Source organism: Parasteatoda tepidariorum, chromosome 7, assembly GCF_043381705.1.
Source record: "Parasteatoda tepidariorum isolate YZ-2023 chromosome 7, CAS_Ptep_4.0, whole genome shotgun sequence".
NCBI classification, from domain to species: Eukaryota; Metazoa; Arthropoda; class Arachnida; order Araneae; family Theridiidae; genus Parasteatoda; species Parasteatoda tepidariorum.
The window spans coordinates 68,791,880-68,807,313 of record NC_092210.1 but is presented as its reverse complement, the minus strand read 5'-3'; the positions used below and the strand labels follow the sequence as shown (position 1 = coordinate 68,807,313).

The following is a 15,434-nucleotide window of genomic DNA, read 5'->3' as shown; positions in this document are numbered from 1 at the left end:
TTTTCAAACTTCATAAAATAAAATAAATAGTCAACAGATAGCTACTGATGTCAATAATAAGCTTCCCTAAGTTCTCCTTAAACAACAAAAACGTACCTAATGTTATATTTTTCAGCAATTCCATTTTCTTTACTTCAGCTTCCGCTGGAAAGAGATGATTAAAAAAATGCGTTAGAAGTCATTCGCACAAAATCTACTGAAATATATATGTATATATTTAATTGAATTCTGAGATACAATTACTTAGATTTTTCATTGTTTGTAGATTTAGCTGGATAACTGAAATAGATGAAAATATTTGTATGTAAGAAACGAAAAATACCTGTAGTAAACTTAAAAATTGTAAAATTTGTTTTAAATTTTATTTAATGCAATTAATTAAAATTAATTAATTAATAAATGCAAATAATAAAATGATTAATTTATTTATATAATATTTTAATTTTATTAATTTATATGACTAAATTATATTATATAATTCCATGTATACAACTATTATGCAACTATATAATATTTTACGTTAATATATGTATACTACTGATATATTAACGTAATCATAGTATGGCTACTGATGATTAAAATTTAAAAAATGTTCAGAAAATAAAAATTTTAATAATATTTTTAGAAACCGAAAAAATTGGCACAAATAGTTCGGTTGTTGGAACAAATTGGCAATTCTTTTAGATTTCAGAATTTCACATATTCTGTATTGTTGTGTTTTTAGATCATTTGAAAGGAAAAAACAGTTTTCTAAAATAATGTTCTTTTCTGACTCAAGGACATTAAAGAATTTTGAGGAAAATTTTTTGAGCAACTATTGCTTGTACAGGTTTATTGAAATTTCTGAAAAATAAGTACTAAGTCCGCTCCATATATATAACATACAACCGTATTGAAATTTATGTATTTATAATTGCCAAATATTTAAGGCAAACTTTCCACATGTAAAAGGAAACATTAATAGCAAAAATTCACAAAACGAGCTTTTAATTGTAAAATCCATCACATCTGAAATGCTCCCCCATTTATTGTTAATTTTATTAGAATCATTACCAAAGCCTTGCAGGCATATTGATTATAGATCAATTTGGTGTTCCCATGGAGCCGGCAACTGGTAAATTTTACCATATATTGTTTTTTATTGCACGGAGGGGTAAACAATTGAGAAATGTATTGCTACATATAAAATTATTTTTAAACGAAATGAATGATTCAGAAATGGTAATTTAAAATCGCATCTAATTAAGAATATGCTTTATTTTTACTAATAACTATTTAATATATAATGTACACTCGTTTTGGCACAGTAGAAGCATCTAATGCTAGGCAGAGGCAGTGTGATTCAAAAATGTTGCAGATTTTAGAGGGTGTAGAGTACATCATAAGGTTTGAGATTTGCATATCAACCCACGACTCGAAACATCAAGAGAATTTGGTAGAAGAAGTAAAAGCTTTGAAAAGACACAAGATTGTGAGTAATTGAGAAAATATTGGACATTGTGTAAAAATGGCGTAGTAAGTGAATGCAATTTGAAATATTACTACATATTTTTTAAGTTTTATCATCAGACGTAATATATGTTTGACGTGGATGAAGATTTTTATTGCCGGACTTAACCTCACATTGGGAGTTTCCTTGATGTAGCAGCAACGCTAGAGAAATCTTGCCATGAGAGTCACTGAGTGCTGCATAAACTTGTAATATGCGACAGCTTTCAGATCTATCTGCATTAAAAAAAGGCTCGGAGAACAAGAGCACCTAACAGACATTATGCTAGAGACCACTGATTTCTGCTGAGTTTGCTGTATTGCTAGTAAAAAGTAACCTGAATTACAGAAATGAAGTCTACAAATCTGGCATCCTCAACTAGTGGCTGGGTGGCGGAATTGGTTTGTCGTCGGCCTTCTGAGCCCAAGTCTGCGGGTTCGATACCCGGCCCCGACACCGGATTTTCTGGACGCAGAAAATCCTCAGAGGTCATGTCGTATGATTATGCGGCATGTAAAGATCCCTGGAGTGCTTTATTGGCTCTTGGCATTTCCGGCAAAATTAAATTCCTGGTGTGCTTTAGCATCCAAATAGAGTCTCGGTGCTGCCATCTAGTGTGGCAGAAATTAGACTTCCAAATTAACATGGCCAACGGTATCTCACCCATTGTAGTGGTCCTGAAAGAGTGGATACCACTTCTGGAGAACGCACTAGGTCTGCTCATCGGGAAGACTGATTGTGCAACTCATAGGAAATTAACAAAAAAACTTCCTCAACTAAGATTTAGGTTTAGTTATTACTTTTAGCATTAATGTCTATAAGTGTGACTCCGCACCTAAAAAGATATTTTAGCATATCATTATGTATGTAACCAGTTTTTAAGTGATTTAGTTTATCAGGTTTTCTAACGTCTACACTTCTGTTATAGTTTAAGGTTAGCTTTCATTAACTTAAGGAATTCACTTTGGCAATTTTTTTTATCGTTATTGCTGTGAAACAAGGAGTGAAAAGTCATTTAGAACAGTGGTTGTGTTAGAAGAATACGCTTCTTATCTCCCTAATTCTCAGCCAAAATGAGTCTTATGCTAGAAGTATTGATTATTCAATTTATATACCAGGAAGAGACCAGTATTATATGCACAGACTCTTCCAATAATAAAGTAGTGAAATGCAGAGCACCATGGTGTTCAGATAGGTGGTACTCTCTGACTAGCAAGTGAGAGAAGACAATGACATTCCAATTAAGGGGTTAAGATGCAATTCTCAACCCTTTCTATGTAATTTAAAAGTTGTTGCAATTAATTGAGACATCCTGCTTATGACACGTAATGATTATTATATTTAATTTTTAACCTTGTTCAATGATTAACGTTATGGTAAACATTTTATGACTTCCATTTTCTTAAATGCATTTAATAGCTGAATATGACAAATCAAAAAGTTAAAATTTGTAAAAGAAGCTCCGAATTTCAAACTGAAACAAAATTTATACTTGAAAATTACCGTCTTCTAGCCAATTTACTAAATGCTTTACCTAATCGTAATGCCTAAAAATTGCTAAGAATAATTTATTACTTACCCTCATTTGGTAAATCTTCTAGCAATTGCATTGCTGAAAAGGTTTTTAATTCTTTAAGTAAATTTGATAGAAATACAAAACACATAAGGGGTGTATTAATAGACTTTATTCCCGTTTGTTGAAACATTTCGATTTATTGAAAAATAGATCACAATAAGTAATCAATTCTCGTAAAAAGCACTTAAAATGGCATTAACTTTTGAACAAACCAGAATTTTGGAGATAAAATCCTTTAAATCAATTTTGAAAGCAAATATCAAATATTTATTTCCTCATAAAAAGGTTACTTGCTTTAATTATGTGTGAAACATTTCCTGTAGTAATCGAGTCATTGTTTTTATCAAAAAGTAGGCTGACGGCACTAAATTGTTTTAAATCCAAATTAAAGTTTTAGGTTTCGAAGAAATAAATAGTCTTTATTTAAAGCAAAGAAAGGGAAATAATAGTCGTAAGACGCACTTGAAATAGCAAAAACTTTTGAACAAATCAACATTTTGAAGCACAAAATCATTTAAATCGGTAAAAAGTTTATAGTTGAAGAAAGCCCTTTTCAACAAGTTCAATTCTAAGTGAAGTTACATTTCAGTAGTTCAGTAGTTTTTTTTAAATTCAAGTTTGACAGTTAATAATTCTAAGCTAATGACCGAGTGTTAAACTTTTTTATTCTAACGAATCCCTTGTACTTTTTTTTAACACACTGTCATAATTTCAAATTTTATGTCTCATAGATTTTTCCGCAGCAAAACAATATATATTATGAAGTAAAAAAAAGGAATAGCAATTCACAAAAGAGCACTTAAAATTGCAATAACTTAGAATTTTGAAAAAAAATATATATAATAAGCTAATAAATGAATTTGGCCTTTTCAGCCTGCCTGAATTTAACTCTAACGTTACATTCCTGCGATCTGTGGAGTGACTCACGTAGTATTTTCTTTACAAGTTTAACAGTTACTAATTTTCGACTTATTTATTGAAAATTAAGCTTTTTTTATTCCATTGTACAGTTTTCTACACACCTCCGTAATTTCAAATTCTAATTCCCATTAATTTTTATCCAGCAAAACAAATTCAACATAAAGTTGAACACTCAAAGCAGAGTTGGTGAAATTTAAAATTTTTTAATGTAGAGAAAAAGAATTTAAAAAAAATTTATATATATATTAGTAAACAAATTGAATAAGAAATCTGAAAATTAAATTGTTTCTTTCTGCAAAAAATATTGGCTGAAATTCAATTGAAAAATCTTGGTTCAAGAAAAGAAAACATTTAATTATAGAAATCATAACTGTAACAAATCATAACATAATAAAATATTATTACTACTGGTATGCAAATATATTTTCTGCAATTTTAAGTCGATTTTTAAAAAAAAGTCAATTTTAAAAAAAAAAAAAATCTATTTTCAAACATCCAATCAAAAGAAATTTTAGAATGGTTTTTGAAAAAGATTGCATATATTTAATAAATAAATTAAAATGTTTGAATTTTTGAAACCAATGAATTTTTTTATTATAATTATTTTTTTCTTACCTAACGTAATATTTTTCAGCAGTTCCATTTTTTTCATCTCAGCTTCCGCTGCATTAAAGAGGAAAAAATATAGTTGATTTGAATTTCGCATAAAATTATTATTATTATGGTTTTAAAAGGATGTTTTAATTAAATTAATAAATTTACTTACTTTGATTTTTCATTTTCTTCAGGCTTAACTGTATGACTGAAAAAAAGTTTTATTATAACTAAGCAAAGAATATAATTGTTCCATTTTACGTTAAAAACTTCTAAAATCTAAACTGAACTATAACATTGAATTAACCACTATTTTATCTTTAAATTAAGTAGAAGTTGATTAAGTCTATTTTAAAGTGTATTTAAATTAAAATCAACCCGATTCGAAATACTAGTTTCAGTTATCTCAAACTACATATAAGTGATTAAAACATCAAAAGCTATAGGGAACTAAAAGTTAAATATTTTTAAGTCATATTTCAAAATTTAATAATATTGATATTAACATTTTCTAATAAAAATAATTAGCTTCTTTTCTTCCTAAATGAGAAAATGTAGCAAGTAACCAAAAATAATAATGTGAACATTATTAAAAAAATTCCAAAATTCATTTTTTACCTCATAATTCTAAAATGTGATTAGGATGAAAATTTTTTTTAATCAGAGTTAATATTTAGCAGTTAACCTTATTCTATAAACCTATAAGGTAAGTGGATCAAATATGATCATTGCGTCTAATATAGGCACCATTGTAAAAGCATGCTCAACTTGTAATTTTTAATGTAGACAGTGATGTATATGTCGGCTTTAAGCATTTTAAATGAAGTGAAAGAGAGATAAGAGTCTTCCACTGTTGTAATTTAGCACAACGCAGCAAATCGACGATGTAATTTTCGTATAGCATCAACGTGTCTTTTTTTATTTAAATTAAATAGGCTAGCGTTGTTCATTAAACTTTACTGAGAAAAGTAAGATGGAGTTCCTTATCTTTTTATCTTTAAATAATTATTTTGCGAGTTTTGAATTTTTTTCCATGTCAGTAAAGTAAAACTGGTCATCAAGCTTATTATGGGCTCTGAAAAGGGCTCTAATATAGTCATTGCAAAATGCAAAAACCATCTGCTAAACCATAAAGTTCACCTAAGTCTTTAGTCTTAAATAAGTGATAATTAAGGTAGCATCTCGGCCACTCTGCACTGGCTTATACATCTCGAAAGAATTTTTGTATTGTTTACTGTTTTGTCAAGGAAAATGGTTAGAAATGATGCAGTGGTACATGATACAGTTACAGTTCGGCATGATACGCATAAGTGATTAAAACATCATATTTGAGTGCTTGAGCAGTTTTCTAGCCTAAAGAAGATTTTACGATTTCTGTTACATCCAACTAGTGATGATTTTAATTAAAAATAAGTTTCTCTTGCATAATTTTAGTGCTTACCCATATTAGGTAAAAGGGTTCTAAATATATAATGAACATGTATTCTTGAAATAGACATTGTTAATTAGGACAACTATCTGAGGTATTAAATTCGAATCACATTTTTCACCTGTTACTATATACAAAGAGAATAAATTGAAGACTTAATTTAATTTTTCCCTGATGAAAAAACATTTTAGAATATTTTAAACGCTTATCAGTGCTATATTTGGTTTACTTATCTGGTAATATATAAAATCTTATTTATTTATTACTTACTCTCATTGGGTAATTTTTTGCTTTGTAAATCCATAGCTATAATTAAAAAACAATTTTTTTAAATATACTTTCCTAAAAACTACTTATTACACAAATTTTGCATTGCACCTTCAGAAGGCTAGCTTTTTTCATTTTTATTAAATGTAGTAGCAAAATATGAAATTCTAATTCTAAATAAAATGCATTCTTAGTTGCGATATTTTTTTTGTAATCAAGTAGACGCGTTGAACCTATGCTTAAGGCACATTTTCTGAAATGCGTCTGAAATGTGAAATGCGTCACTATTAGTTGCAGATGAGAAACTGGAATTATTAAGGGGTTAAAATATTTTCACACTTTGAAATTAGCATGACTGAGTATTAGATCAATCGAATGGAAATGGAATGTTGTACTGCCACTGTACTGCCATTTTTTACTCAAATAGATGAAATACCTTAAGAATCTAATTTTTCGTACTTCTGGATAGTTCATATTTACACTGTTATACTATAATATATAAAAAAATTTCACACCAGGTAATAAATTTGTTTTTAGATATATTAATGATTTAATGATCTTGAATTTACAGAATTATGTTTTTTATTAAATAATCTTTGCTCCGAGGAAATTATATTGCTTCATAATAATGACTAAAATATTAATTTAAATCTTTTAGATAAAGTATTTAAAAAGAAAAAAAAATTGTGTTTTTAATATATATGCTAATATCTGCATTGTTAATATTGCATGGAATTAGAGTGTTTCTAAAAACGTTTATTTGAATCCGAGGAAATTATATTCTTAATTAAATAAATAGAATATAAATAATTTATAATAATATTTTTTTTTAAATAAATAGACATAATTTTACAAAAATTAATTAAAAATTATGACTATCCAACCAAAAAAAATTAACTTCTATACAAAATCATTGACTAAAATCCGTGATAATCGAATGTTAAAAATTTATCTGTATGTTATTGTAAGTAGCTTAAGATTTTATTTCTAATTAACAACCTCTTCCAATATTTCATTAAATAAGTAATATTATTAAATGAATGATAATAATTTCTTTAAAAATCATTGATTTCATGTGGTGAACGCGACCTTTCATTCATTACAATTTTGAATATATTCTAAGTACCTATACCAGTTTTCGGACCAATTCAAGGTATCGGACAAGTCCAATGTGGCTCTTAAATTCAGTATAAACGTGGCATCAAAGCGTATCATACTATCTTCTATTTAAACTTTAATTTCATATTTTGTAGTCAGGGAAAATTTTTTAAAAATCATTTTTGCGAGTAATGAGTACATGGCATTTTGCTCCCTTCTTGGTACCTATTTGAGATGTTTTTTCTTGAATTTTAATGATATTTTTACTTGAAAAATTATATTTTAGAATTGTTCTCTTTTTGTGTATTTATACATTTTGCTTTCTGTTGCATTTATACATTTTGCTTCGGCTACGTTAATACAATGTCAGGAATCACTATTTTTGCGTATATAATTGCGTAAGCTGATGGCGAGATTATATTTAATAATTGTTAATTTTTCTAATTTTTAATATTTTTTTTAAAATTTTTTAGTAATTTCAAAGTTTTTAAATTTTTTTCCTTCTACTTTTAGTTAAATTTTTCTTTTTCCTTTTTGTTTCTTTTTTTGTTATCTTTGTGTTTTTATCTTATACTAAGGATTTTAGGTGTTGCAGTTTATGTACATTTAATAATTAATATAATTAATCACGAGCCCAGTTCTCAAATAAATTGATTTAATATTCATCAGAAAAAAAATTCTTTTCCTTTCAAGTGCTCTAAAGTAAACTATGATATAGAAATCTAAATTGTTTAACTAATTAATGGACATTCGAAAATTTAATGCAACATAATATAAACACATTTTGTAACAGTACTGTGACTAATATTTACAAAACTTTTTTTGCATAATTCTACTGCAATTTGAGATGCATTTTGCATGATATCCTACGTTATGTTGCTTTTTAATATGCTACACATGTTTTCCTTTTTTTAATTTTATGACAACCACTTTTAATCTTACATTTTAAAACAATTCCACCTCTATTGTTAGTAACCAGGTCATTTATAGTTGACTTTCTAATGAGAGTCAATTGCAGAGTCTTTCATTGCTTTAGACAAAAACAGTCTAGCAAAAAAAAGTCTATTTCAATAGAGAATCTGTCTTCTTCTGATAATTTCACTACTCTTTGAAATAACTATCTATCTACCAATAATCACAATTCTGCTAATCAAAATTCAATGTTTAGTTCGGAATCATTGATTTTTCAAATTATATTGATTAAAATTTCTTTAAATTAGAATCACTTGCTGGCTGGAGTTGTTGAACACAAAAATATTGCAGTTTAATTGATTTTTTCTGTTCTACTAATCTTCATGAGAGCAATTATAAATAATGTGTGCAATTACAATAAATAAAATGAATATTATAAATTTTAACTCAATTAACCTAAAACCTCAATTAAATACCTCAATTAATGTTTGAAAAATATAATGTCAGAAGACTGGTAAATACTAGGATATACCAGACGACAAACTTTTAGAATAACACATATAAACAGAACTCTGCTAGTTATATGAAAGAGTTACAATTCTACGCATTAATTTCTTTGAAAAGAAAACGGGTCATCTCTTAAAAATATACATTATTAAATGCTTCATAACGACTTTTATTCAAATTTATTTTTAAATATTTCCTAGAATGTAATTCCAGGAATGTAATTCTAGGATTCCTAGAATTAATATATATTAATAGAAAGATGCAATCTAATTATGTGTTAGAGCCACATCTATTTTCATAATGTTTTAAGACTTTTATAGAACCCAAGTTTTATTTTGATAATAAAATCTAGAAATATTTTCAAGTATGTTGCGTAGTAATAATTGAGAAACTGAGAAATTTACCTAATGAAATATTTTTCAATAATTGCATTTTCTTCTTTTCAGTTTCCGCTGTGAAGAGAGTTATTCGTTAACAAACAGTAGATTTCCATTGGTTAAAACTTACTGAGGTTTAAAATAAAATAGTTTAATAAACTTACTTAGATCATACATTTATACACTTACTTAAGTCCTTAATTTTTTGAAGGTTTAGCTGGATAACTGGAAGAGATAGGAATGGGACAATCGGAAGCTTAGTAAAACCAATATCAAATTAGAACAACTTGAAGTTTCAAATAAAATAAAAATTGCAGTGAAAGTTGCTTATTTAAATTACATTTACACTAACTTCACATAAATTTATTTTTTAAATTCTAATCAGAATATTTTAATACTTACTCTCATTTGGCAATTCTTCTTGATGTAATTTCATAGCTGAAATACGAACATCAGGAATAAAATTTTATGAAAACCTATTTATTCTATCGTGACAGAACAATGAATTATTGAATTTTTATTATAGTTTCTTCCGTTTTATTATTAATTTTGAAAGAAATTTTCGACGAATAAAATTTTTTAATAAATAACAGATATTTATTAATAAAATTCAGTGAGTGTTCCCATAAAACCGAAATAGATTTTAAATATCTAAAAACTGAAACATTGATTCATAAAATTCAAAAGTTTAACATTTTCATATATCAGGTACTCTTCTGCAACAAACAAATGACTCTGGGCTGCCTTTTCACTCGAAAAAGTTATTCTGGAAACAAGCTTTTAAGTCGAGATTCAATACACAAATACAAGATAGGAATAAATCCAAGACCTGGTGAAGTGAGGATCCTGCTAATATGCCCGATTGCCCAAGACGTGAGGCAGTGGCATTGTTCCGGCTGGTTACGGGACATGACTGCCTGAGTGAACATCTCCATACAATTGGTATTTTTGACTCCCCTCTTTGTTCATTATGCGATCAGGGAGAACCTCTGAATAGAGCTCATCCGCTTAGATGCGAGGCACNATTTTTAGTGAGTTTTGTAAATGTTTTCATCTTATACTAAGGATGTGTTGCAGTTTATGCAAATTTAATAATTATTATAATTAATCACTAACCCAGCTCTCAAGTAAATTGATTTTATATTCATCAGAAAAACATATTTTTTTCTCCTTTCAAGAACTCTAAAGTAAACTATGATATAGAAATCTAAATTTTTAACTAATTAATAGACATTCGAAAATTCAAAGCAACATCATATAAGCACATTTTGTTACAGTACTGTGACTACTATTTGGAAAACTTTTTTTGCATAATTCTCCTGCAATTTGAGATACATTTTGCTTGATATCCTACGTTATTTTGCTTTTTAATATGCAACAAATTTTTGCCTTTTTTTTTTGTTTTATGACAACGAATTTTAATCTTACATTTTAAAACATATTCATCTCTATTGTTAGTGACCAGGTCATTTACAGTTGATTTTCTAATGAGAGTCAATTGCTGAGAGTCTTTCATTGCATTATACAAAAAGAGTCTAACAAAAAAAGTCTATTTCATTATAGAATCTGTCTTCTTCTGATAATTTCACTACTCTTTGAAATAACTATGTATCTACCAATAATTACAATTCTGTTAATCAAAATTCAATGTTTAGTACGGAATTATTGATTTTTCAAATTATGTTGATTAAAATTTCGTTAAATTAGAATCACTTGCTGGCTGGAGTCGTTGAACACAAAAATATTGCAGTTTAATTGATTTTTCTGTTCTACTAATCTTCATGAGAGCAATTATAAATAATGAGTGCAATTGCAATAAATAAAATGAATATTATAAATTTTAACTTAATTATCTTAAAACCTCAATTAAATACCTCAACAAATACCTCAATTAACATTTGATAAATATATTCTTCGAAGACTGGTAAATCCTAGGATATACCAGACGGCAAACTTTTAGAATAACACATATAAACAGAACTCTGTTAGTTATATTAAAGAGTTATTCTTCTACGCATTAATTTCTTTGAAAAGAAAACTGGTCCTCTCTTAAAAATATACATTATTAAATGCTTCATAACGACTTTTATTCAAATTTATTTTTAAATATTTCTTAGAATACATACGTAATATTTATTAAGAGAAAGATGCAATCTAATTATGTGTTAGAACCACATCTATTTTCATAATGTTTTAAGACTTTTATAGAACCCAAGTTTTATTTTGATAACAAAATCTAGAAATTTTTTCAAGTATGTTGCGTAGTAATAATTGAGAAACTAAGAAATTTACCTAATGAAATATTTTTCAATAATTGCATTTTCTTCTTTTCAGTTTCCGCTGTGAAGAGAGTTATTCGTTAACAAACAGTAGATTTCCATTGGTTAAAACTTACTGAGGTTTAAAATAAAATAGTTTAATAAACTTACTTAGATCATACATTTATACACTTACTTAAGTCCTTAATTTTTTGAAGGTTTAGCTGGATAACTGGAAGAGATAGGAATGGGACAATCGGAAGCTTAGTAAAACCAATATCAAATTAGAACAACTTGAAGTTTCAAATAAAATAAAAATTGCAGTGAAAGTTGCTTATTTAAATTACATTTACACTAACTTCACATAAATTTATTTTTTAAATTCTAATCAGAATATTTTAATACTTACTCTCATTTGGCAATTCTTCTTGATGTAATTTCATAGCTGAAATACGAACATCAGGAATAAAATTTTATGAAAACCTATTTATTCTATCGTGACAGAACAATGAATTATTGAATTTTTATTATAGTTTCTTCCGTTTTATTATTAATTTTGAAAGAAATTTTCGACGAATAAAATTTTTTAATAAATAACAGATATTTATTAATAAAATTCAGTGAGTGTTCCCATAAAACCGAAATAGATTTTAAATATCTAAAAACTGAAACATTGATTCATAAAATTCAAAAGTTTAACATTTTCATATATCAGGTACTCTTCTGCAACAAACAAATGACTCTGGGCTGCCTTTTCACTCGAAAAAGTTATTCTGGAAACAAGCTTTTAAGTCGAGATTCAATACACAAATACAAGATAGGAATAAATCCAAGACCTGGTGAAGTGAGGATCCTGCTAATATGCCCGATTGCCCAAGACGTGAGGCAGTGGCATTGTTCCGGCTGGTTACGGGACATGACTGCCTGAGTGAACATCTCCATACAATTGGTATTTTTGACTCCCCTCTTTGTTCATTATGCGATCAGGGAGAACCTCTGAATAGAGCTCATCCGCTTAGATGCGAGGCACTTCGTGGCTCTGCAGACACCGAGTCCGCCCAATATTGGAGAGCTAGAGAACGCGTGATGCTTCAATGACTTCGGCCAATATTTGTAATTTTTTGCTCATTGTTAATTTATCGATCTCAATTTCGCTTTTATTTCAATTTTTCCCTTGGGAAAAATAAAAAAAAATCAAAATGAAAAACATTCAATAGATGCAGTACATTTTTTATTAAATACATCATTCAATACTAACAAAAATAGGCTTACATTTGCAATCAATGTTTTATAGCATTTCATCCACTAAGATATATACTGATATTTTTTGAATTTTTCTTAAAATGAAATATTTTAATTCAAGCTCATGCATAATATAATAAAATAAAATAAACTCTTTAGAAGGGAATATAATTTGTTTGAACAACATCACTGCATTACCATACAATGATCACTTAATCCACTCGTTTGATAAAAGTAATCGCACGAAGAGGCAGTGGGGTTTTCCCGAGGTCAGGATTACTAAAAATAAGTGTGTATAGAGTACAGGATGTAGTTTTGCTTCCCAGGAATAGAGACCAATAAAGGCAAAATGAGAAGAAAATGAGAGAGAAAGGACATTAAAAAAGTGTTCCGTGATCATTCGTCAGGCTACTGATAAGTTAAGGATAAACTAAACTCAAACTACACACAATTTGCAATTTTAAAGCGTGAAGTTTCAAGTGTGGGTGCAGAAATATTCAGTTATGCTTGAGATTTCAGCAAACAATTTCAGCTATTAATATTTGTTTTATAATTTTATATTACTTTATCCTGCTATAAAAAAAATTTAAAATTTTTTCAACTTCTTGGAGAAGGTTGATATTTGCACTCTGTTTCAAAAAAGGTTTGTTGAAGAGAGTTGAAGAATAAAGGAGACAATAATTCGATTTTTAAATGTTGGAAAACATTTTATGTATATTTCAGCATAACACACCACATATTTTTAGTGAGTTTTGTAAAAAAGTTCAGGATAAAATAAATGATATTAATAACTTTTCGTCTCTTCTTAATTAGCGAATTTGGTATAATTGTCAATACAGTTTAAAAATCTAGAGTTTTAAGAATGAATTTAACGTTAAATTAAAAAAGGTGTACATCTCTTACACCATTCAAATAATAGGAAAATAAAACTTGTTTTTCAAATATAAAATTTTGGAAAAATTGTATCACGGTCCCCATTAAAGTCAAACGACACTCACGAAAAAATTTCGATATATCACATACGATAACCGCATTATAAAAAAATTATTCGGGTTGAAGTTGCTATCAAAATATTATACCTACTTGTCGTAAATTGTTTACTATTTCTCCGAGCACTACATTAAAGAAGTGAGTTTTTAATAAAAAACATTATTTGAACACTAAAAAAATCCAGATAAAATGCAGTACCTTTTTAATAATCCCATTTCTGGTAAAAAAAAAAACTAAATTTCGGTTAATGAAACCAAAATATACTGTATTTAAAGCATTGATTTGGTAATTTTTTCATTCATACCGTAACGGTATATCGGAAATTCTGATTTTCAAAATTACAGTTCAGTTCTTATTACAGCACATTCAGTTAAAAAATACAAATGAATTTTAACCGAAAAATAAATGAAAGTAAATATAACCGAATAAATGTTTTCTTAATGCCGTGTTGTAAGGTATTATAATAAAATCCTCAAATTCAACACATTTATGGGATTTTATCACGCAATAAAAAATCATTTTAACATTAATTTTACCTAAATTTCTCCTTATTTTAACCAAAATATATCATTATTTTACTAAAATCATTACTAAAGCGCTACTGTAAAAATGACTGAGTTTTTTGGTGCACCTATAGGACTAAAAGCTCTGTATATCTTACAATATTGTGATAGTTTTGACCATACTTTTTTCTCAGTGAAGTTGATCTAAAAACTAAAATGTGGAAGTTTCTTCATTTCCTTAATTAAAAGCAAAGAATTACCTAATGAAATATTTTTCAGCAATTCCAATTTCTGTAAGTCAGCTTCCGCTAAAAAAAGATTTTTTAAGAGAGTTCAATTAGTAAAAAAAACTACTGAAGTAATATATATTTAAAAATTACTTTTACAAGGGTCTTTCTTTATAATTTGTGAAACACTTACTCATATTTTTCATTTTCTGTAAGTTTAACTGAATAACTGAAAAAGAAAAAAAAACATCTTTATAGTTTTTAACCGAAACTTGTGTGTAAGAAGACGAATGGTTGTGTAACTATATTGTATCAATTATAATTAATACCATGTATACGCAGAATACCATACATGTTTAATACTATGTCTAAATTCTTAGAATTGTTTTGATTGCATAAAATGTAATCAGAACAGTTAATGATATGATTAACTTGCATTCCAATACTTTTATATCATAAAAAATATTCATTCTCTTGTGTAATTATGCTCATACTTTATAATAAAAATATAAGTATTTTTAAAATGAGTACTTTGATATAAGTAGCAATAAATGCATTGAGTGAGCAATAAATGTTTGAGTTTTATTACACCCAATGCTGGTTAATATGTGTTTAATATTTTATGTATTAAAAAAACGCTTTTTCAAACGTTACTATACTAGATTTTTTCTTTAATATTATTAACCAAATTTTATGAGTTAAGTATGTCAGTGCTTTTTCAACTTACTCTCTTTTGGTAGGGCTTTGCGCTGTAGTTGCATAGCTGAAATAGATATAACCGTAATTTAAAATTGTTCATGTAATAATATCTATGACGTAGAGCAATACATAATTAAAATTTTATTGGGAAATGTGATTTTAATTTTTGATTTATTGTAACATCATTTTAAATTTAAAAGGAAATACGTCAAGAGAAAATTTCCCAGGACGAGAGTAATTACGTTACAAAAAATTCCAATTAAATAAAAAAATATTTCAAGTTTATAAATCAAAATATAGTCACGTTTAATCTGTGAATTGAACAAGATACCACATACTTGTATC

At 27.5% G+C, this 15,434-nt stretch overlaps 1 protein-coding gene across 1 annotated transcript in view; it reads right to left on the bottom strand.

Moving 5' to 3' along the window:
• The window catches only part of LOC107447044 (uncharacterized protein MAL8P1.12), a 111,485-nt gene that overhangs the window by 87,998 nt on the left and 8,053 nt on the right, over positions 1 to 15,434 (bottom strand). The window contains exons 12-26 of the mRNA XM_071183802.1: positions 15,118 to 15,153; positions 14,584 to 14,619; positions 14,424 to 14,471; positions 11,838 to 11,873; positions 11,625 to 11,660; positions 11,463 to 11,510; positions 9,573 to 9,608; positions 9,360 to 9,395; positions 9,198 to 9,245; positions 6,280 to 6,315; positions 4,753 to 4,788; positions 4,602 to 4,649; positions 3,069 to 3,101; positions 244 to 279; positions 97 to 144 (exon numbers count right to left, since the gene is read on the bottom strand). Coding sequence (XP_071039903.1) covers positions 97 to 144; positions 244 to 279; positions 3,069 to 3,101; positions 4,602 to 4,649; positions 4,753 to 4,788; positions 6,280 to 6,315; positions 9,198 to 9,245; positions 9,360 to 9,395; positions 9,573 to 9,608; positions 11,463 to 11,510; positions 11,625 to 11,660; positions 11,838 to 11,873; positions 14,424 to 14,471; positions 14,584 to 14,619; positions 15,118 to 15,153 — 597 coding nt within the window. The remainder of the gene's footprint in view (positions 1 to 96; positions 145 to 243; positions 280 to 3,068; positions 3,102 to 4,601; positions 4,650 to 4,752; positions 4,789 to 6,279; positions 6,316 to 9,197; positions 9,246 to 9,359; positions 9,396 to 9,572; positions 9,609 to 11,462; positions 11,511 to 11,624; positions 11,661 to 11,837; positions 11,874 to 14,423; positions 14,472 to 14,583; positions 14,620 to 15,117; positions 15,154 to 15,434) is intronic.